At 37.8% G+C, this 23,909-nt stretch overlaps 2 protein-coding genes across 2 annotated transcripts in view; one reads left to right on the top strand and one right to left on the bottom strand.

Annotated features, from left to right (window-relative positions):
* eepd1 (endonuclease/exonuclease/phosphatase family domain containing 1) overlaps nucleotides 1–3,793 on the top strand; it is a 34,755-nt gene extending 30,962 nt beyond the window's left edge. The window contains exons 4-7 of the mRNA XM_077196538.1: nucleotides 1,908–2,042; nucleotides 2,593–2,728; nucleotides 2,984–3,178; nucleotides 3,327–3,793. Of these exons, the coding sequence (XP_077052653.1) occupies nucleotides 1,908–2,042; nucleotides 2,593–2,728; nucleotides 2,984–3,178; nucleotides 3,327–3,523 (663 nt within the window). The 3' untranslated portion in view covers nucleotides 3,524–3,793. The remainder of the gene's footprint in view (nucleotides 1–1,907; nucleotides 2,043–2,592; nucleotides 2,729–2,983; nucleotides 3,179–3,326) is intronic.
* A 4,741-nt stretch (nucleotides 3,794–8,534) lies between these two features.
* Nucleotides 8,535–22,247, bottom strand: matcap2 (microtubule associated tyrosine carboxypeptidase 2). Its single transcript, XM_077196540.1, has 7 exons — nucleotides 21,979–22,247; nucleotides 17,043–17,710; nucleotides 12,896–13,039; nucleotides 12,184–12,316; nucleotides 10,087–10,392; nucleotides 9,899–9,996; nucleotides 8,535–9,779 (listed from the first exon to the last, which is right to left on the bottom strand). Exons 1-7 carry the CDS (start codon nucleotides 22,001–22,003, stop codon nucleotides 9,579–9,581), a joined length of 1,575 nt encoding a protein of 524 aa, XP_077052655.1. The 5' UTR covers nucleotides 22,004–22,247; the 3' UTR covers nucleotides 8,535–9,578.
* Nucleotides 22,248–23,909: the final 1,662 nt, after the last annotated feature.

The raw sequence follows: 23,909 nt of genomic DNA, 5'->3' as shown, positions 1-23,909 counted from the left end.
AACTTTCAGAATATACAGTAGATGGGAACAAAACTGGTGTAAGTGCTACTGAAGTGGAGATTTTGGCCTCAGTAAATAAAAATAAAAAAAACTTTCAATGTATGTATTGTAGTTAAAATCTACAGATGAAAACTGACAGTGTAATAAAATAAAACTAGTCTGAAAAATGACAATATGTAAGCAAAAAGCTCAAAATCTAAAAATTAACCAGTGCATGAAAAAACAAATGTCTTGCCTGTAATGACTTCCCTTCAAACAGGTAAATGATTCAATAAATAAATAAAACACAGAGTTCATGTTTCATCTAAAACTGCATTTAAAGGATTGAGAACATGAATTTGAAATAAAACACTTACACAATAGTTAAAGACCTTGACCATGTCTAGAGGTGTCTGGCCGAACACAAGATGTTCTCTGGATAGTGCTGTTTACCCACACAGGAAACATCTTACCGGTGACATGTGGCAGATATAAACTCAACACAAACCGTGCTGTCACGTATGACAAGTGAATGAGATTACACAGGAGAAATGTATGTTCTTGATTCACAGAGGTCTGCTCTTCATCATGGAGCATTACTGTAAATATTAATATTAATCGATGTGCTGTAGGATGTATTAGACCAGCTTTTTTCCTATAGTGGAGCTATGTGTGATATCTGATTACTGCAGTGTGCTTTTAGAGAGAGAAAGTGTATAAGCCATCATGTGCTTTTACATTTCACATTTGGAATTTTCTAATAATTCAGGTTATTTAAGATTTTAAGTACAGGTAGGCTGAATCCTGGTTCTCATTTGCACCTCAATAAATACAATCACCATCCACTTTCAACACAAACTCTATAAAAGCCACACCTGAAGACACTTATAATAGAGATGTTGTGATGCACACGTACTGTGTACTTTTCCCCTGATCTCTAAGTTGTGCTTCCCCTGTGCATATAAATTGGACATCAGGCACAAAGGCTGTTAAACCAAACTAACACACTCCAGTCATGATGATGCAGTGGCCTTTAGTTAAACACACAGCTTACATGGACTATCCACAATTCATGCACTCTTTATCTATGCAAATATGGAGTCGCTGTGTGTTGTTGTGCTGCAAAGAAACCCTTCACTTGTCTTATGCAGCTGCCATTGTTATAAAGGGTAATGGACCAGTGTTATTTTAGTATTATTATTTACTATTTATAGTATTTATTCATATTTTGAATTGGCTTTTATTTTAGTATTTTCAGTATTCATTGTAATTTAAGTTTTAGTAATTTGTGTTTTGTCATTTTTATTAGTTTTTTATAATTCAATCTAGCTTTAATTTAGTTTATTTTAATAATTTTAGTTCTTATTTCATTTGTAATTTTGCTGTTGTTTTGTAGTTTTTAATCTAATACTTATTTTATTTCAATGAATGAAAATGATTTTTAATAGTTTTAGTGAACAACAACACTGTTTTGGATTAATTGAATTCTGAAAATTTACCCCAAACCTGTATATTTGTTAATATTCTCTGGAACACAAAAGATGTTTAGCTAAATGTCTTGGCTGTGCTTTTTCATACTTATTTTTCTTAGGGAAGTAATATGTTCTTAGTATCAGATTTACTCTGGAACCTTCCACCTCCCCCAGTTCCACTTGCCTAGATCTGCTATGGGATTTATGTATGTCTATTTATGCAGCAACAGCAGGATATCTTACACGCTCACAAAGCGTGTCTGTGTATCATGTAGCAGTAGAGTCAATGCTCGCTTGACCAAATACATTAACATTGATATATTTAATAAAATGCTAAAACTATTCTGAGACTGAGTTGTCATGATTAAAATGCTTTTTCTCTTTAATAATGGGTATGGTTGTTGGGAATGTTACTTGGCAGATCCTGGTCATTATGATTTTGCTGTAATCCTGTAGGTTGCTGAGTACTCCGGTTTCCTTTGGGACAGCTCTTCTGGGATTGAAATGAAGGATGCCACTGTCTTGGAAAATTCTGCGACTAATGGTAATGGGAAGCATCCTCATCCTCAGCCATACCTGGGACATTTTTATGTAAGTAAACCTGGAATACAGCTCTATCTGTTAGTGTTACCAAGCAATTTGTTTTATGCAGTTAGTTCATGGTAGTTCACATACAGAAACGTCTGTGGTCAGTACAATTTATTTTAATGGAAATTAATATTTTTATTCAGAAAGTTGAATAAAATAATTTTATTTTATTTTATATTCATCAAATAATCCTGAAGAAATGTGTAATGGTTTCAAAAAAAATATTAAGAAGCACAACTGTTTTTAACATTCTTGTGCAACAAAGCAGAATATTAGAATGATTTCTGAAGGAGCATGTAACACTGAAGACTGGAGTAATGATGCTGAAAATTCAGCTTAGTCATCACAGGAATAAATTGCATTTTAAAGTATATTAAAATAGAATTTCTCTGTATTTTTGATTTTTAAAAAAGAGTTAAATATAGTTCTTTAAAAACAGAAATGAGATTGAACTAAATATATTGACTCTTTCATCTCAGCTAATTGTATGACGGGTAATGTTGACATTTGATCATTTGAATGATTTATCTCACCCAGTTTTCTCTGTAAACAGATTGGATCGTCTGAGCTCACGCTGATCAATTTGCACCTGAAAGCAGCACCATCGCCTGCAGAACAGAGAGGAAAAAACACTTGTGATGAGCTCAAGGCTTACAGGCTGAGCTCTGGTATCCAGGAAACTCTCAAAGGTCTGTTTTCAACATGATACTTAGTGCATCATTGCAGGAGTCACTCTTACAAGAGCTCCTTATCTGTTATGTGTCCGTGTCAGCAAGCTCCATGGTGCTATCCGGTGGAATCGTAGCCTTTATGGTCGTATATTTGTGCTGTGTATTGACTGATACTGTGTGTTCTAGTGCAAGGAGAGAAATTAACAAGATTTGAGGACATAAAAATGATGCCAGCACCCCCTCAATATTTCTCTGTTGGTATTTCTGGTGTAGGTGAGAGAGAGCTGCTGGTGCTGGGTCACTTTGGCATGGCTCCCGACAGCTCTGAGATGGAGTGCCTGAGGAAAGAAAAACTCTCTGCCCTCCTCGCACCGTCCATCTTTACGAACATCAGCACTCGCACACCGCAGGGCTCACACTGTCTGGACAACATCTGGGCCAGTCGCTCCCTCAAAAAGATCTACACTGGTGGGTGGTGTAAGATTTAATATTAGATAGCATTTACTCTTTAAACAAGTCGGCTCTGCCACTTTGGAAAGCATAAGAGACTTTCAAAAACATCTTTGATTCCACACTTCAGACTGAAAGTGTTATGTGTTTGTGCTGCCCCCTTCAGGTCATTGCTCGGTGGTGCGGAAGGGCCTTACCAATCCATGGATTCCCGATAACTGGTCGTGGGGTGGGGTGGCGTCCGAGCACTGTCCTATAGTGGCAGAGTTCTTTGTGAACATCATCCTGAAGGAGCACCTGTGCAGTGGCAACAGCGTGGCAGTGGTGGAGAGAGGAGAAACCATGTCCAAACATGAGCGATGACCTTTTACATGGTCACAAGCGCCTGGACTGACTGAATATAAATGATAGAATGAGAGAAGTGCACCATGATTGCCTTTTGTTTTGTTTGTTCAATGTACAGTAGAGATTATAGAGTAACAAAAATTTGATTTTAATATAGAACAATATAATGAGAGAGATATTTAAACACAGATTTATTAAAGATGTACATAAAATGAAGTGAAATGAAGAAGCAATTGACAAGTGTGCCAACTTTTTAAGTTAAAAGTTAAATAAAAAGTTTCAAAAGTTTGGCGTTTTTATTTGTTTGATAGAAATCAATACTTTTATTCAGAAAGAATGCATTAAATTGATCAAAAGTAACTGAAATCTTTTGTGACATTATAAATGTCTATACTATTTCAAATTAAGATTGAATTTAGGCTTTTATTCACATATAAACATTGATCAGCGAACATAAACAGAAGCTCAACCGAACCTGCTTGATGCACGAGAACAAACCTCTCGCAGAAGCTCAAACATGCCGCGTAACACACGAGAACAAACCTCTCGTGGAAGCTCAAACATGCTGCATAACACACGAGAACAAACCTCTCGCGGAAGCTCGAACATGCTGCGTAACACACGAGAACAAACCTCTCGCGGAAGCTCGAACATGCTGCGTAACACACGAGAACAAACCTCTCGCGGAAGCTCGAACATGCTGCATAACACACGAGAACAAACCTCTCGCGGAAGCTCGAACATGCTGCGTAACATACGAGAACAAACCTCTCGCGGAAGCTCGAACATGCTGCGTAACACACGAGAACAAACCTCTCGTGGAAGCTCAAACATGCTGTGTAACACGAGAACAAACCTCTCACGGAAGCTCAAACATGCTGCATAACACACGAGAACAAACCTCTCGCGGAAGCTCGAACATGCTGCGTAACACACGAGAACAAACCTCTCGCGGAAGCTTTAACATGCTGCATAACACACGAGAACAAACCTCTCGCGGAAGCTCGAACATGCTGCGTAACACACGAGAACAAACCTCTCGCGGAAGCTCAAACATGCTGCATAACACACGAGAACAAACCTCTCGCGGAAGCTCAAACATGCTGCATAACACACAAGAACAAACCTCTCGCGGAAGCTCAAACATGCCGTGTAACATGAGAACAAACCTCTCGCGGAAGCTCGAACATGATGGGTAACACGAGAACAAACCTCGCGCGGAAGCTCAAACATGCCGCGTAACACACGAGAAAAACCTCTCGCGGAAGCTCAAACATGCTGTGTAACACACGAGAACAAACCTCTCGCGGAAGCTCAAACATGCTGTGTAACACGAGAACAAACCTCTCGCGGAAGCTCAAACATGCTGTGTAACACGAGAATAAACCTCTCGCGGAAGAACAAAACTTGCTGCGTAACACGAGAACAAACCTCTCGCGGAAGCTCGAACATACTGCGTAACACACGAGAACATACCTCTCGCGGAAGCTCGAACATGCTGCGTAACACACGAGAACAAACCTCTCGTGGAAGCTTAAACATGCTGCGTAACATGAGAACAAACCTCTCGTGGAAGCTCGAACATGCTGCGTAACACACGAGAACAAACCTCTCGAGGAAGCTCAAACATGCCGTGTAACACATGAGAACAAACCTCTCGCGGAAGCTCGAACATAATGCGTAACACGAGAACAAACCTCTCGCGGAAGCTCAAAAATGCCGCGTAACACACGAGAACAGACCTCTCGCGGAAGCTCAAACATGCTGTGTAACACACGAGACCAAACCTCTCGCGGAAGCTCGAACATGCTGCGTAACACACGAGAACAAACCTCTCGTGGAAGCTCAAACATGCTGTGTAACACACGAGACCAAACCTCTCGTGGAAGCTCGAACATGCTGCGTAACACACGAGAACAAACCTCTCGAGGAAGCTCAAACATGCCGTGTAACACATGAGAACAAACCTCTCGCGGAAGCTCGAACATAATGCGTAACACGAGAACAAACCTCTCGCGGAAGCTCAAAAATGCCGCGTAACACACGAGAACAGACCTCTCGCGGAAGCTCAAACATGCTGTGTAACACACGAGACCAAACCTCTCGCGGAAGCTCAAAAGGGCTGCGTAACACACGAGAGCAAACCTCTCGCGGAAGCTCAAACATGCTGCGTAACACGAGAATAAACCTCTCGCGGAAGCTCAAACATGCCGCGTAACACACGAGAACAAACCACATTGGTTCTTGCGGAAGCTCAAATGTGCCGTTTAACACACTGGTGGGCAGCCAGGGAAAGCAGGGCATTCTCGGTAAAAATCAAAAATATTTTTTTTTCATAATTAAATTAAATGTGTGTCTGAACGTGTGTAAATTCACTCACTGTCTTTTTACATTTATAATTATATTTCCAGAAAGAATATGGTTATTTTTTGTGAGGCTGAGCTGGATTTTCCATATGTCATCTAAACGCAGCTCCGTGGACCAGCACTAGTAGTATAGCTATCCTTCCGTTGAAGCTGCCGATTGACTGACGTGTGTTATCAGCAAATTGAATTTTAGGGGAGATCGTAACTGAAGCCCCTGACTGAAACCCCACGGTACGCCACTGGTAACACACAAGAATGAACCTCATTGGTTCTCCCGCATCAAGCTTCTGGTCAATGTATTTGTGTCTTGTTGGAGGCTAATGGAGTTGTGTAAAATGAATGCGTCTCCTTTTAATAGAATAAGTAGCCTACTGGTTGTCATCATATCTCTTTCCTCTTTACAGTGGTGAATTCACTCACATTGGTCACATCATGACTCACTTCATAGGGTTTAGCAAAAAACAAAAGTAGAAGCATGTAGAAGTTGAAAAATTGCCTAAAGATTAAAGTCCTCTGTCATACTTCTGTCTATCTGCTTTTAGACTTCCGCTATTTATCTAGCAAACATTCACCTGTCTGACACACATGGTCAGTGAACTTTACACACTCAGTGAGAAGCAGCAGAGTTTATTTAGTGTTGTAAAGCATGTAAAATGCAAGCCCTTGTTTTATTTAAACAACGTGTTGTCATTCTAATATTAACAAGTATATTCCCCTTCACATTTGCAATTTTAAGCACACTAGGAACATGAAAATGTCCAGCCTTGACTACTTGTTTCACAGGAAACCCAAAGACCAAATTCCCTTAATTATCCATCACAAAAAGGTAAAACCAGAGAATAATAGTTCTGATGTGCAGCAAAAGATTGTTGAGATTCACAAAAAGTGGCAGTAAAGAAAATCGCTAAAGTATTGAAAATTCCCATTTCCACCATCAGGGCAATAATTTAGAAGTTACAATCAATGGAAAATGTTATGAATCTGCATGTTAAAGGACGTGTGTCTATATTGTATTAATGCACGGTGAGGAGGATAGTTTCAGCAGCCAAAGACTCTCCAAGGATCACAGATATTCGGAAAATATTGTGGGGTAAGAAAGCCTAAATAAAAAAATATCACCACAAGTTGTTTGGGAGAGTTTCAAGACAATTCTCTGCTCTCATACAAAAAACAAATTCCGTTACATATTCAGTCCTCATAATCAACATATGAGGTTGTCAGACATTACTGGGCCTTCAAAAGGACTGGTTTCTATGGCCAAACACCAACAGATCTAAAAATCTGTTGATAAAAAAAAAATTGATTTCATGAGATCTATATATCTATCTATCTACACACAAAGATAACATTGATCAACAGCTATCCTGTTTTATAGTTATAAAGACAAAACAATGATAACAAATATTTGTTAAAAGTATAATTAAAAACTACAAGTGTACAAGTAATTTGAATTTTACACAAGGAAACTATTAGAAAATATTTAAAATAATTTAATTTCAATTTAAAATGTGCTTAGGGCATGTCTGAATATTTATTGCACGATCAGGACATATAGATCAGCAGCTATCCTGCTTTAAATGGCCATAAAACATTTATGGGGTTTTGTTTCTCGCAGGGCAGTGATTCTGTCCAGTGTGTGTCCTCTAGTGGCCACTTACCTTTACTGCCTAAACTGGCATTTCATAACTGAATGGCAAATGGATAAAAAGAAGCTGTCAAAATAAAATGTGATTTATTAATGTAGTATTTAAATCTTAATGTTTTAAACATGAATTAAATAACTTTAATTGTAAATTTGTAAAATTCTTAATTTATTTACATCTCTATTTTAAATGAATAGATTGCCTGTCAGTGTGTTTTGAATGCCTGTGATTTGCATGTTTATACAATATTAATTTGTGCTGATATAACAAGGACAGGATGATTTAAGTCTCATTGTTATGTGATTATGCAGAACAGCAGTGGCAGATAAATATAAGCCTCAGATTTCCACACACCATCATCAAGTTCTTTTAAATCCCAGTAAAAACATATTGCATTTCAACATTAAAATGTTTATATGTTCATATATCATGAGCATGAATGTCCACATGATTACCCACAATCCCAGTTTAATCCCACAGACTGCAGGAAGTGTGAAAGCTAAAACTTCAGAGAAAATAATGAGCCTTGACGTGTGTGTGTGTGTGTGTGTGTGTGTGTGTGTGTGTGTGTGTGTGTGTGTGTGTGTGTGTGTGTGTGTGTGTGTGTGTGTGTGTCGGTTGTGAAGCGCAGCTGAAAACAAACCCTTTGTCTGTCCTCGTTAGTTGTCAATCCGCAGGATCTGCTTACAAAGACATGCGAGAACAAGACACCTGTGGAAAGAGTTTGCCAAAAGATCACTTACAGTGTGTTTGAGAGGGCATTGTGGGAATGGAAATTGATCATTGCTCACTTGTAAACAATGACCATTCTTTGGCAATATTACATCCTGTAATTAATGATCGAATGTCCTATGGTCACATGCAGTATGATGCACATTAAACAGATGATTTACAAGTAAAGAATGATCATAGACAATCAGAAAGTCACAAAGTAGAAAGAACAAACTGAATCTACTTCCCACGACCCCAAACAAATACCCACTCTTTGACATGCTTTAAAGTGCACATTTGAGCAGGGCATTCTGAATGAGTACATTTGTTTTATTAATTTAAATATAGTAAGATCATATTGAGAGGAAGTTATCATTGGCTATAAAGCGTTTTATAGGCAACTGCTATAGTGCTTTATGATCTATAGGAAAATGGCAGGAAGAGAGCAAGGTCAAAGGTCAACAAAACAGTCAAGGTAGAGCAGCTGCGCTAGTGAGAACTTATTCATATACAATATATTTAGTATGTGACATTTAGGACACATACAGTAGGATTGTATGCTTCCACAGAGGACACTTTAAAACAAAGGTTAACATCTTGGCACCCAGATTTGTAATCATCAAATTTTTGATTATTGTTAACATTTGATTATAAGTTATATTGTCAACACATGCCATCAGAAAGATATAAACATTTATATCACACAAGCAGTTTAGAACTCAGGAAATTAACAGTTTAAGGAACTTGTAGTACATATAAACATATACAGTATTTGGCAATTTTTAAGTGATGTAATTTGGCCTCTCTTTTCAATATCCCCTCAAAGGAGAGCACACATGTCCCGACTGAGAACCTTCAGAAGGGTCTTAATGCTCTTCACTGGCTAAAATCGACCAGAGAAAAACAAACACAGCTCTATAGACCCTTATATAGACTGATCACTTTATTTTCCAATCCTCCTCAGAATGAAACTCACGAAAACATGTCAGGGTCACATTTCACCCTAAAATCAATTAAATAGAAAAAAATAAATTTTTCTTTTTGAGAGAAAGTTAAGTCAATTTTTTTTCATTGTATCTTTGCAACAATGTAATTTTGACATATACGTATATATATTTTTTTACATTTTGTAATAATTAATCTTTACAGTAATCAGAATGAGATTTTTGTACATTTACGCTAATTGGGATATGGAAATTACAAGAATTGGAGGTTGGAAAGGGCCTTAATTGTCATGAAAACAAATAAAAAATAAAAAATATTTAATTGTCTTTCTTTCTTTAGTTTAAAAAAAAGTGAAATATTACCTAGACAGGTTTCGTTAGATTCACCCGTTAACACACCATCTTTGTTCTATCTAAGAACACAACCGTCCATGCCGGAGGTCACATGTTCAGGAATAAGCGCGCACAGCTCTTCATCGGTTAACTGGTTGACCTCCATGATTTTATGAAGCTGCTCCGTGTAGCGCGCTTGATCCTGCAGGAAGTGAGGGATCCGCACATGCTCCATCAGAGCCAAACCCTTCAGACGCTCCACATCCTCATAGGACACCTGCACAACCACACACGCACACAAATCATTCGATTTTGTGCGTTCTGAATAAAGAGTGTGAAAAACACTGTTCATCTGAATAATTAAAGGTTAGTTTTGAATGTTGACTTTAAACTAACCTTTCCCAGAGCCATTAGCAACTGGAAGTCAATCTTGTCTCTGTGTCTGAGGATCTTCAGGATCCCATCTAGATAAACCTGGTCCTTACTGAAACAACCTTAATAGCAAACATATTTTATTATTAACATTAATAAGAACAATGATAGTTCTGTGAGACGTCATATTACTGAGAATCAGGATGTAGCACCTGGAAGTGCCGTGTCCGTCTGTCCTCGTTTGGCTCTGACGCAGTAGTCCCATCGTGTGTTGGCGTCGTGGACGAATCGGCCCAGGTTGTGAAACAGCTGTGAGAAGGACATGCGGCTTGCCTGGTAGACGGTGTAGTAGAGCAGGGCGGCGCGCCACAGGGTGGGGTCCTTGCGGAAGAGCACACTGTGGATACTTGCCAGACCCTCCTCCGTGGGGTTGATGGGACGCAGACCATGTTTCTTTCTGCCCCCGCCGCTGCTCCACGGCTGGTGACTGTTGTTGATGCCACGGAAGTAGTGCGTACCTGAGCCAAAGATGTAGATAGGTTTACTTTACCAATCAAATCAGAACAATCTGGAACTTTATCAAAATTAAAGATCAAATGAAGATCAAAATTAAGTTTTATAATAACTATTAATAGTTACCAAGACCCTAGATTAAGCTCATTGTCATATACCCTTGTGAGAAATAAATGTGCTTAATTGTATTAAATGTGCACTTGTAGTGTACTTCAAATCTTAAAAGTATATTTTTAACAAAGTATACTTGCAGATAATATATTAATGAAGTAAAAGTCCACGTGAGGGTACTCATTTTCATGACTTTCTTAACACACATATTTAGACTTAAAAAATGTGCACTTTGTAATAATGTCAAATTAAAAGTATAACTATAAAGTACATTTTAAATAACGTTTTAAAAATCTTTTGTCGCGCTTTAAAGAAGTACACTTATTTGGATGTGTTGACTTACTAAGCACATGTAAAATACTTGACTATAATTGTAGTGTGTTATTCATACATGCATTTTGATTATTATTACATTTGATGAATATTATTACATTCGGCAGTACACTTTAACTATATTTCAAAGACAATATATGAAATTACAAATAAAGATTATTTATAAGTTCTACTTAAGTGGGTCAAAAAACTTTTAAGGTCAGCTTATTGGATGTAATACAAATTTAAACTGTAATACAATTTAATACACAATTAATGAATTGCTATAAACATGTAATTAAGAGTCTGAAAAAATACATTTAGTTTGCACTTAAGTCAAGTCAAATCACTTTCATTTATATAGCGCTTTTAACAATTAAGCATATATTACTTCTATATATATATATGTGTTGTGTGAACTTTAAAGTACCTTTAAAATAATTCTGTTTGAATAATCTTTAAAAATAAAACTTTTAATTTGACTTTTTTTTTTAAAGTGTACATAAGTGTGTTAAGAAACAGTCAAGAAAGTGAACTCTCCTTAAGCACACTTAAAGGGATAGTTCACACAAATTATGTCATCATTTACTCGCCCTCAAGTTGTTCCAAACCTGTATGAATGTCTTTCTTCTGCTGTACACAAAAGAAGATATTTTGAAGAATGTTTGTAGGTGATGGACCTCACTGACTAGTATTTCCCCCCCCCCCCCCATGCTACAGAAGTCAATGGGGTCCATTTGGTTATGCATATTCTTTAAATGATCTTCTTTTGTGTTGAGCAGAAGAAAAAAAACGTATACAGGTTTGGAACAACTTGAGGGTGAGTCAATGAAATGGGTGAACTGGGCGAAATGGGTAACCCTTTAAGTGGTCTTTTATTTCAACAATATCATATTATCTACAAGTAAAGTTCTTAAGTATACTTTTAATATTTTTTAAGTACACTACAAGTGCATATTTTATTCAATTAATCACAATTTTTCACAAGTGACTCTTGTGACTAACTGAAAATTTCTTTACAAAAACATTATAAACAGTGCTAACCCCTGGGGTGTCTCCAGCACTCAAACCCAATTGTGTGCAGAGAAAGTGAAGGAGAGAGAGAACACACAGCGTGGGAGTGTAATTACTGTGTTCCTGACACTGAGCTCTGATACGCTCTGGGTGTAATAGTCCCTGACAGCAGGAACACAAGCTGTTGCCGACACAGATGGCTGATTTTCATGGGGTGACCGTGACATGATCCAAAGTACAGAACACAAGAGAGTGGAGCTGGTGGATCATGAAAGTCTTGAATGGGTCTTACTATTCTATTCGGTTATTTAATATGAGCCTCAACTGGCTATCAGATGCTCTTACACACAAACACACACCGATTTCATGCCTCAGCATCCCCTCCAGCCACTGCTCTCTAGCAGTAGAGATGTTAATGGTGAGAGTAGGTCTGCTGTTCACCACAGTCATAGACGCTCTGGACAGGAGGTCATCAGTAAGATGAACCACAATCTACAGAGAGAGACATTTCTAGATTTAAACTTCATAAAGATGAGAGAGAGAAAATCAATAAACTACCGTTCAGAATATTAAGGGTCACTAAGATTTGTTTTTTGAAGGAAATTGATACTTTTATTCAGCAAGGATGCATTAAATTGATTAAAAGCGTCAGTAAAGACACTTTAAATGCACTTAAAAAGATTTCTTTCAATACATTCTGTCCTTTTGAACTTTTTTATTCATCAAAGAATCTTGAAAAAATTCCACAAAAATATAATAGTAACTGTTTTCAACTGTTTTGAGCAACAAATCGGCATATTAGAATGATTTATATAGGATCATGAAGTTATTTTAAATTGTAATAATATTTTACAGTTTTACTGTTTTAACTGTATTTTGATCAAATGGTGAACATAAGAACTTATTTCAAAAACAACTTACTGACCCCAGGCTTTTGAACATTAGTGTAAATTGTTTTGTATTTTTCTCGAATTTTTGAGGTTAGTACACTTTTTGGGGTTAAATTAAAAGTGCAGTTAACAAACTGAATATCCATCTTAGCGTTTCTTTCTAATTACCTCACTCTCTCACCTCTCCTATGCATCCTTCCTTCTCCATGTATTTCTTGACGTGGTACCAGATGCGGCTCTTGGTGAGGAGGTTTCCTCCTGTAGCCTGCTCAAACTTCTCATAGGAGCCGTACTTCTGTAGGGCCAACTCCATGATCCTCACAGCCTGAGACATCAGCAAGCACTCAGTCATGGGCAATAGGAGAGAACTTATAGAAGATTTTAGTACAAAGAGAAATACAGCAAAGCAAGGCTTCAGTGATGATTTAAATGGTTCCTTGTCTATGCTAGAGGTCATTCTGTTAAAAAATAGGTACCCACTTATCATTTTGAGAAGTGATTCTAATGTAAATTATTAATTTTACGAAACTTCAGATTATTATTTTGAAAAGAAAATGTCAGCAGCATAAATATATTTAATTTGTATATCATTAATTAATGTATATTTATATGATAGGATCAAATGTTGCCTTAGGAAGCAGGGGGCTGGGACCCACTAAGGGGCCTTAGCAAACTTACAAGGGGCCGCAAGATGCCATAAAAGTATTTAAATGAATGAATTTTAAATAAATATAACTTTAATCTAAATTAAAATACGGTTAAAGTATGAATGCATAAAATCAAGATGTAAACTGAAATAATATTGATTTTTATTTACCCTCAATAACTATTGTTTTCAATGAAAAATATACAGTTCTGGGATACAGAACATAACTTCTAGAACCACAGAAAGAATTGTAGTTCATTTAATATTAATTTAATATATAAAATTATCCATGTTAATTAATTTGATGTATCATGAAAAAAATTGATAGATTTAGAATAGAATAGATTTCAGAAATATCTGTATATAGAGGGGGCCTATGAATATTGTGTTGGATGGGGGGGCTTTGAGTCAAAAAGGTTGAGAACCAATGAGTTAGACAGTCTTGTGTTCAAGGTTATGAAACTACTGATATTTTAGAATATTTATATTTTAGTATCCATTTTTCAATAACCATAGTAACAAAGGTCGAAATATTAAGATCAACTTTTGTATCCTAAGTGAGCCTAGTAATCTCAGGTTTCTTTTTTGAATTCCATTTTTAGCTTTCAGAATTATAGTTGGACTGATATTTGGGACTCAGCTGTTTGTGCTTTGGGATGAAACACTGTCTGCATAAGTGAAATAAAACAGGCTTGCAGAAGCATAACTCAAAATTATTCTAAATTGTTATGTCATGAATGTATAGACCTCAGTAAATAACTAGGCCACAGTTTGGGACTTTTGGTGCTGAGTGTGGATTTATGAGAACTGATTTGTGATCCGTCAGGATCAGCCTGAGGGGGATCCACAGTGAGCTCAGCACTCTGAGACAATCAATATAATGGTCTGAAATGACTCTGCTCCAGCACATAGAGCATTAATAAAGCCACTTATATTCTTTCTTTTAAACATTATTTAACCTGTTGGTAACATATAACTTGATATGTGGTTGTTATCAGCTTTTGCAGCCGGTTGAGCCAGGAACACTAATTTGGTATCAGACTACTCCCTATACAAAGTGCTCTGTAACCCCTTTCCAAACTCCCCTCTCAGTGTAGTGATGGCTGTGTTAATAACTAGCGGAAAACTGAATTAAATTGAATTAATTAACTCTTTATCATTCAAAGAGGTTTATTAGTCTGATTGTGTTGTTGGTAACACGTTGCTTTTGAGCTGCTGGATCCAGGTTTATAGTACAGAACTAAAGAGTCAGAAAGTTTCTTTCCAAGAGTAATTCCATTTAATCCTATTTATAGGACTATGACCTTGCGGGATGTGAATAAGAGTAGCACAAAACCTTACAGAAGATACCAGCATAAACGGATGAGGGGGAATGAATGCAAGTGCTAAATGCAGCAGATCGTGGGAGAGAGTGAAATAAAGACCTTGACGTCAGATTTGCTGTGACTTCTGGCACTCTACAGCACTTTAACCAAGTTAAGACGAGGTCAGCTCAGAGATCTCAGACAAACATGGCAGAGTCCTTATGTACATCTGCTAATTCTCTCCCAAATACTTCTTAAAGGGGTCATCGGATGCAAAATTCACTTTTATATGGTTTGCATATAAATGTGTCTTTGCAGTGTGTGGACACAACCACCATACAATGAAAAAAAATGTATGGATTCCTTTTTTTTAATCCTCGAAATGTCTAAACACTCTCAATAATCAAGCCGTTTGGATTTTCTGAGCAATATGATGTCATATTGCTCATGCGCTCCACCCACAACCGCCGATGGACTGTCCAGTATTAGCATATTTCCTGTATTAACATATTTACGCCCTCAGCCATTTGTATACTGTCCACCAAGGCATCATTTTATGTGTCTTGTGTCAACACACCCCATGGAGGAGAGGGGTGGGGTGAGCAGTTGCTCATTATCATTTAAAGAGACATGCACGGGTCGCAGTGATGAGAGCTGTTTTTGAGGAGGTAAAAAGGGTGTTGTATTACACAACCATTGAGGAATTTTAACCAAAGTATGTTACAAACTTTACATGAAGACCCTAAAGAATCATACCAACTTGAGGAAAATGGGCATCCCTTTAAAGCAAAGCGAGCAATAAATGACAATAAAGCCATTTGACAAAATAGCATTACTTATAGGTTGCATCACAATTTGCATAATATCCATCTTAAATAGAGTAGCATTAGTGCATACCACCTCACACGACTCTGAGAAAGGATACTAAAGGCCCTGTTATACTTCAAATAAAATTGAAAAAAACTAGTGTGACGTTATTTAAAAAAATCAGGCCAAACCGAAGTATGTTTAGCCAAAGTGAACTTTCCAGAAAAGTTAGCTCCAGCTGGTAAACGCCTTTTAACTACCACTGGTCAGTGGCGATTACGTAATAGCTAAGTCAAGGCTCAGTCTTCTTTGTGAAAATCTTATCGGGTTTATTTCTCAGTTCGTTGAGAAACATGAACATATTAAAGAGCTGCTTTATAGTTGAAATTCTCATTGAAAGCAACACTGTTTTTTATTTTAATTTTAATACTGTAATGCTGCTTACTTTAAAGAAATACATTGTATAAAGTGATAAATAAACTTTATGACTTATCTGGAGTGCCAAATTGCAGAGTTCATGCAAATATATCCACATCGCTATGATCAGATGCTTTCTTAACTGCTGTTTTCTTCCGCTGACATTGTCATTGTCGCTGTATTGTTGTGTGCTTATGTTGTTATTGAGAGGAAAGTGCGCAGCACATATTTACATATTTATCTAAACGCCGCTCCCAGCAGCGTGGGCGGTGTCGGGATGTGAAGTATTTCAATTCTATTTTTCCTCTAAGCTAAGATCAAAAAAGTAATTCGTCTTGAGTTTATTGGGGCCTTAAATTTATTCACATTACTATTTGTTTATTTTTGAAGTTTGCAACTATTCATTATTTTCCATCTAGTATTGCCCACAACCCCTTGCACAATGGAAGATTATGAGGTTGGGATGGTTCTCCAATGACTTTATCAGTTGTAAAAAGTGGCAATGATTAAATGAATGAATCTTAGTCAACTGATTATGAATTGTAGGGTAATGAAATTAGCTAGATGTTAACGCTTACATGCAAATGCAAACGTGTGCAAAAATCGAAAATGCAATAAGTAAAAAATATATGAAATGCATTCGTACCAAACAATGCACTTTATCATCACAAGTGAAGTCTATACTTTTAGTAGATAGTAGTACACTTCTAGTTAGCATGATCTCACACGATTTTCACATGTCACGTTTCAAGTATGATTTGCATTCTTGCTGGTCAAGACAGAAGAAAAACAATTGAAGAAAATGCTATTGACCCCTTGAGGCATTGGACACGCCTTTGTTGTATATAAAGGTGCGGTCACATTATTCAAATCTCAACAAAATGTTGTTGACAAAAAAGGTCCATTGTGTAGTGATGCAATAGGCAAAACTCACACAGAAGTCCCTCTTTAAGCATTGTTGGTCAACACAGCAAATTTGTGTGACCGACTTGAACCTGAAATGCGGAATTTGCATGGGGAACATCCTCACACGAAATTGTACATATGTTTGTGACTATATTATGATGAATACCACAGGTTACAGTAAACAAAAATGTCTTCATTAATATGAAAAAGATACTTAATATGATATTTATGAGAGTATGGGCACTTACCTGTGTGAGGAAGCGGTCTGCAGCGTTGTTGTGCTTTGCTAGTACTTGTGGAGGCAGAGGATTGCTGTACTCAAACTGAGGGTTGTATTTAAAGTCTGATTTGAAAAACCTGGCCTTCTCCTTCTCCACGTTGGATGGCTTTATGGCAGTGAGGATGCACAGCTTCTTGATTGAGTTCTCTCCATCACGTGCAGTAGAGAGCATTCTGGAAAGCTGCGGGAGTTTTGTGCCGGCTGGGCAGCTGTTTTTGGGCCTGGGGATGGGGCAAGGGGACAGACGGATGGCACTGCCCATCACAGTGATGCTGTTTGTTTGCTTGGAACTGTTGGTGGAGAAACAGGAGAAAACAGACTGAGCGTGCCTGGTGTCTCTGCAACCAAAAGCCAGCCCACTCATTGTGAGAGGTGCAAGGGTCGGCAGGGATCTGTCGCGATGCGTTGCCGTGGAGACTCTTTTCGGGAACTTGTAAGATGAGCTTTTAGGGCTCTCCTGAGCATCTGACTCTTTCTGCAGCAGTGTGTTGTAGCTGCTGGTGGTCGTGTTAAACAGGTCCTTTAGAATGCCAGAGGATATGTGCTCCAGACGCAGCTGACTGGGGCTCACAGGCTTCTCCAAGGGGCTCAGGACACAACTCTTAGATGTTTCCATCCCCGGCCAATGGAGCAGTTCTGGAAGGAAATATCACAAGATGGAATATTATAGTCTACTCAATTCTCTAGTGGCTCTTTGAAAATGAGGCATAACAGGACTATGTCTTGAAGAAACAAACATATGTGGGTCATGCTTCTTTTTTATTTTCTAGAAACCATTTAAATAACTATCTTGTAACTATCTGGTCTTGTCCGAGTAAAGTCTGTGACCATAAGAGAAATGTTTCCGAGTCAAGTCCGAGAACAGAAGAGGGTCACGACCAAGTCCAAATACTTCAGTGTCCATTACAAGACCAAGACCATGGAAATCTGGGGCCTCATTTATAAAAAGTGCATACACAGAGATTTGAACAGAGTACGCTAAAATCCACGCAAACGTTCACATTTATAAAAACAGTGTTTGACGTGGAAAACTGCTTAGAGCCACGCCAGGGTCTATGCAGACTTACGCACTTTTCCTTGTAGCAGAGAGTACTGTAAGTATTTGGAAATCTAAGCAATTTTTGCCGCTCGCGATTCTAAAGGATTTGGACATTGACTGTTTCCCTTTTATATGTTAATGACATTAATTAGGTGGCGATTACAAGGTGGCGATCTGAAACCATTCATATTACGATTTATACATTTCATATCTGGCATCACATTTTTTGTGCGTACATTCGTTCTCTGAATCACTCGTACGCACATTTCAGAAATTAATGCAAGATTAAATGGACGGTTTCTAAGCAACATTTTAGAAACAAGGCCCCAGGTCTCGAGTACTATATGGCTTTACTTTGCAAACGAAGAATTAGGGAGGGTTTTGTCTGTGTTTGTGTATGACAAGGCCAATGCGAGACAATCAATCAATCAATCAACATTTATTTATATAGCGCTTTACAACAACCATCAGGTATCCAAAGTGCTTCACATAAAAGATTAAAAATAAAGACAACATATCATACCATACAAAGAATAAACATATAAAACAGTAAAATCAAAAAAAGTTGCATAGAACAGACACAGGACAATGTCACACCACTACTGCGTATTAAAAGCCAACTTTAGACCTAAAAAGGGTTAGCCTACATCTGTAATTGTGCGAATATCAGGTGGTAACTTGTTTCATAGTCTCGGGGCAACAACTGCAAAAGCCTGATCACGCCATCGTTTATATCTTGACCTTGGGACTTCTAAAACCAGTTGGTTTGAAGACCGCAACGATCTGCTGTGTTCACGCAGGGTTAAAATCTCGGATAAATACTCCAGGACCAGTCCATTTAGGGCCTTAAAAACAAACAATCAAATCTTAAAATCGATTCTAACACGCACAGGGAGCCAATGTAAGGTGTAGAGGACGGGAGTGATGTGTGCCCGCCTAAATGTACTGTATTTGTTAAAAACCGAGCAGCAGCATTTTGCACAAGTTGAAGACGTAAGATGGAGGTTTGATTCAAACCAACATAAAGAGCATTACAGTAATCCAACCTTGAACTAATAAAAGCATGAATCGCCATTTCTAAATCATGTCTGTTAAGGAAAAGCTTAACTTTAGCCAGGAGGCGAAGCTGGAAAAAGCTCATTTTAACAAATTGCAGATTTGCTTGTCAAATTTCATATTGCAATACAAAGTAACCCCCAAATTTCTGACAGCTGGTTTAAGGTATGAAGCCAGAACTCCCAAACTGACAGCTGGATTGTTTGGGGTGCCTGAATTACTGAAGATGATCCACAACTTAATATCATTAATACAACCATGTAGGGAGTCTAGTGGGATACTGTCATTCGGTTTCATAGGCAAATAAATTTGCAAATCATCTGCATAACAGTGAAAAGACAGGTTATACTTTCCTATAATATCCCCTAAAGACAACATATAGCCTAAAGAAAAAAGGATTGGGCCAAGAATTGAGCCCTGGGGTACCCCACAAGAGAGAGGAGCAGCTGACGAGGACCAGTCCCTAATCATGACAGAGAAACTCCTATTTGCCAAATAGGAGCTAAACCATTGAAGTGCCGCACCTCGAATGCCTACACAATAATTAAGGCGAGAGAGCATGACTGCATGGTCCACCGTATCAAACGCTGCTGTGAGGTCCAAAAGCACTAAAACAGCAGGATTTCCGGCATCTACAGACAAGGCAATATCATTAAGTACTCTCAGCAGTGCAGACTCACTGCTGTGACGTGATCTGAAACCAGATTGAAATTTTTCAAGCACCGAGTTCTGTTGCAAAAAGGCTTGTAACTGTATAAAAACAACTTTTTGCAAAACCTTTGACAGAAATGGCAGATGAGAGACTGGTCTAAAATTGGACAACACTGTTGGACAAGCACATCCAGCAAGCACATCCAGCCACAGAGGCTACAATAGAAAAACTGTAGTTCAGTGTTGCAGTGAAATGATTTTTCCAAAAGCTCCATTTGTCTTCAAGACTGACTTAAAGCAGTTGACAGCCTGATGAATGGTATGTCTCCAGGTTACCTGATAAGAGGCTAACTGAGACCATTGGTGGTTGTCAATTTGACACTCACCAAGGGCTTTCTTCAAAGAGTTTTTAAACCTCCTCATTGGTGCTTCTTTGTTGCGATGACCAATAGCAAGTTCATTGTAGAGCACGATCTTGGGTAGGCGATAGTCCTCCATCCTGGAGATTTGACCTACCCAGCAGCACAGCTACATCTTCAGCAGCATGGCCTTGATGCTGGAGACGTTCACCTTTCGAAGATTTCGGTATTTGTAAATGAAAAATAAAAAAATAGAAAGGGTGGATGATGTGGAGACAGCACACTAATCTTTGTATTCTTCTTCAGGTGCTTTTTGTACAGTCTGCCGAATGCGCTGTTGGCCTTTGCCAGCCTATTCTCAATCTCTTTGTCAATCATGGCATCCATGGAAGTGATGCTTCCTAAGTAAAGTGATCTGAGGAGGATTGTTGACTTCCTGTGGTGTGGGCTAATAGAGAACTCTGGTCTTTTTCAGTACTACAAAACTACTATATTGTGAATCTTAGTTGTGCCTAACAAAGGTTTAGCTGTTATTATATTCACAGTAACGCAGCCTCTTGTACTGTGAAATATATTATGAGGGGAGAGCAGAGAACACCAGGTGGAATTTCAAGTAAAGGAAATTAAGCTCTTCTTGAATCTTGAATCTACTCTTGAATTTGAGACCAGTAGCGCCATTGTTAGTTCAGTGTTGTCTCCATTTCCCTGGAAATAAAATCTCCTTTGCCCATTTACCCTTGACTTCAACAAAAGACGAGAAACAGATCCGAACAGCATAATGAAATTAAGCTTGTTGAAAGCAGCTCTTTCACTGTCTAGTGAAGGCTGATTTATACTTATGCGTCGGACCTGTGCCGTAGCCTCTACGCGTCAGTTTGTATTTATACTTCTGCGTCGTTGTCCACAACAAGGTGCAATTCCACATGGAGAGGGAGCATGTGTAACCCCTGAGGGAGGGGTTCTAGCAGACCAATCACAGCGCTTGTTGTCCGCGTAGAATTGACGCGGTGTTACATTTTTGGAGAGGTGCACGTCAGGCTATGCCATAGGCTACAACGTAGCTACGGGTGGGTTCGACGCAGAAGTATAAATCAGCCTTGAGTTGAATTCATAGACCAGGTTAATCCTATTACAACACAAAACAAAAATTATTTCCCATTCAACATGACAGGTACTGCTGGATAATCCTGCCCTGCCTGCATTCAATAATTCCTGCGGGCTTTCATTTGTTGCTTTGGATAAAAGCATCTGCTAAATCATTAAATGTTAGTGTTTAAACTGTTTGTTACTCTATCATCTCAGGAGGACAGACTAAGGATACATCAGTTACGTCAAGCAACTCTGTGGCACACAATGGCACATGCCTCTGCAAAATGATCCCACGCTTCATCAGAGAACAGCTGACAGGTGCACTGAAGTAGAAGGACCACCGCCTCAGCATCAGAGAGCTAAGCTAGCCAAGAAGCAAAACTGTCTGTGTATGTTTAGATCTGTGGGGCTTCATTGGCTGATGTAGCATGCATAAGTGAAATTGAAAAGCACATTTGACCACACTTAACAAAAACATGAATGTCAGTGCATTAGATACAAAAAAGTGATAAACAGCATGGCATATTCAATTTCTCAGAACAAATTTTTATTTTCAGAGTCTTTATTGAAATTAGTTTTTAAGTAACCGGTGTTCATTCTAAGGAATTACATTTTAATTAAATGCACTTCAGTTCCCTAAAGCAGTAGGTCATTTTGAAATTCATTGAAAAACATTGTATTGTAACATTAGCGTAAACTGACAGATTTACCTGTAACTTCAATGGATTCAATCATCTCGCTCGTGCTGTGAATCTCAACTTTTCACCCGTAAAGCAAATGTTTTTTTTTTTAATCTAAAATAAAGAAGCGCTCAAACGACACGACGAATATTCAGTTACGCTGTGATAATATCCTGCATGTGTCCAGCACAGAGAAATGCTGTAGTTTGCAAATCTCCGCTTGTAAGATCTGACCGCGCGCAATCTCCGACTGCACTGCTGCTTCGGTCTGAACCAGGTCTGGACACTGAAGCAAGCGCATAAGAGAGTTGCCATGGTGCGCTGTCAACGTCACCCAACCCAAAACGTCAGTTCCGTTTTGAAGAGGCTTCTGTCGTGTATAATCTGTAAGTATTTTATTGAAAAAATACTTTAAGTAAAAGGTTAATTAATAGAATATTTCACAGTACTGACCACACTGTAAATATATTTTAGTATGTTTAGTTGCCATTTGTCATTCAGTATCTCTTAAAAGTGTCAGTAATTAAAAAAATGTATAAAGCATTAGAACCTTATTTAATGCTTTAAGGAAATTTATTTAAAATTTAGGTTGTAAGTTCTGATCTCATGTTGTTGACGCTACAACACTCCTGTGTACTACTGTATATTTACTTTTATTTTCCTTCTTCTTTTTTCCCAATAGGTTTATTGTCCTTTTCTCGTTTTATAACCACAGAACAAGTACACATACACCCTTTCACATATATATTCAATTTACACGTCTTAAAGGAAGAAAAGCATTAAAAAAGAAGATAGATATAAAAAAATAAAAAAAAAATAATAAGTAAATAATAATAAAGGAATTTGTTACAGACAGTGTTTACAAAGTATTTTTCTGTAAGGTCTACATTTCCAGTTTACATGATATCTATGTATGGCTCCCACAGCTGATCAAAGTCTTTCCTCTTGCATTTAACAATATGAGTTAGCCTTTTTCCAGTCCGATATAGTTTGATATCTCCTTTATCCACATTTTCATGGATGGAGCATCCATACTCTTCCAGCATAATGCAATAGCTCTTCTGACTTGAAGTAGACCAAAGTCTATCATTTTAATCCGTCTTGATGTTTGTATAAAGCCCATTAGATATATTCCAAGAATACAAAGTTTTACATTCAAGGGAATTTTAATGTTAAACATGTCTGACATACATTTTATAACCTCCTTCCATAAGTGTTGTATTTTTGGACATTCCCAGAGGCAATGATATAATGTACCTTTATTATCCAAGCATTTAGAACACACATCTGGAATATTACCTGACATTTGCTGAAGTTTGACAGGTGTTATATAGGTTCTCATTAACCGTTTATATTGGAGTCATTTAAACCTTGTATGTATTGTCTGTGTTTGTGCATGCATCTTTCCAGTCCAGGCATTTAATTTGTCCAATGTTGATTCAGTACTGTGTTTGACCATTAAATTATAGTACACAGATACGTGATCCTTGCCTTCTAAATTTCCAAGAGTTATTTCTTCTAATTTTGATAGATGGCATACAGATTATCCGTTCTCCTTCTGATAACGTAACTTTTCAACAGTAAATACTGGGGATTGTATATCTCTGGCACAGCTGATCCAATGAAAGTAAAACTCCATCTTCATATAAATCCATAATTTTCTGAATGCCTCTTATATTCCATAACTTAAATCCTCTATCTTTATTACCAGGTATTAATTGTTCATTACCCCAAATAGGTGTAAATTGGGATAATCTCAGCATATCACCAATATGCTGTTTTTTTCTTTCTTCAATGTGTACTTTATATTGAAACGACATTTAATATTTCTTTGATATTTATAGAACACTGAACAGAGTTAGACTCTTAGGCCACCCTAATACAAATAACACCAGTTCTCATTACACATGCATGCATTCATACTCCCCAAAGCATTACATTTAATTATGCTTTAGAGTAAA

The sequence above is a fragment of the Siphateles boraxobius genome, unplaced genomic scaffold, assembly GCF_051911475.1.
Source record: "Siphateles boraxobius isolate OS27281-9 unplaced genomic scaffold, OSU_SipBor_1 35, whole genome shotgun sequence".
NCBI classification, from domain to species: Eukaryota; Metazoa; Chordata; class Actinopteri; order Cypriniformes; family Leuciscidae; genus Siphateles; species Siphateles boraxobius.
The sequence above is the reverse complement of the archived record's forward strand: the minus strand, read 5'-3'. Positions and strand labels throughout refer to the sequence as shown.

What these genes read in the sequence shown, in the direction of transcription:
- matcap2 (XM_077196540.1), bottom strand. Translation starts at nt 22,003, where the DNA reads ATGATTGAATCCATTGAAGTTACAG. An exon ending in CAGACCGCTTCCTCACACAG is followed by an intron (nt 13,040 to 17,042) that starts GTAAGTGCCCAT and finishes CTGATGTCTCAG; the next exon opens with GCTGTGAGGATCATGGAGTT. An exon ending in GATGCTGAGGCATGAAATCG is followed by an intron (nt 10,393 to 12,183) that starts GTGTGTGTTTGT and finishes TCTTTGGCTCAG; the next exon opens with GTACGCACTACTTCCGTGGC.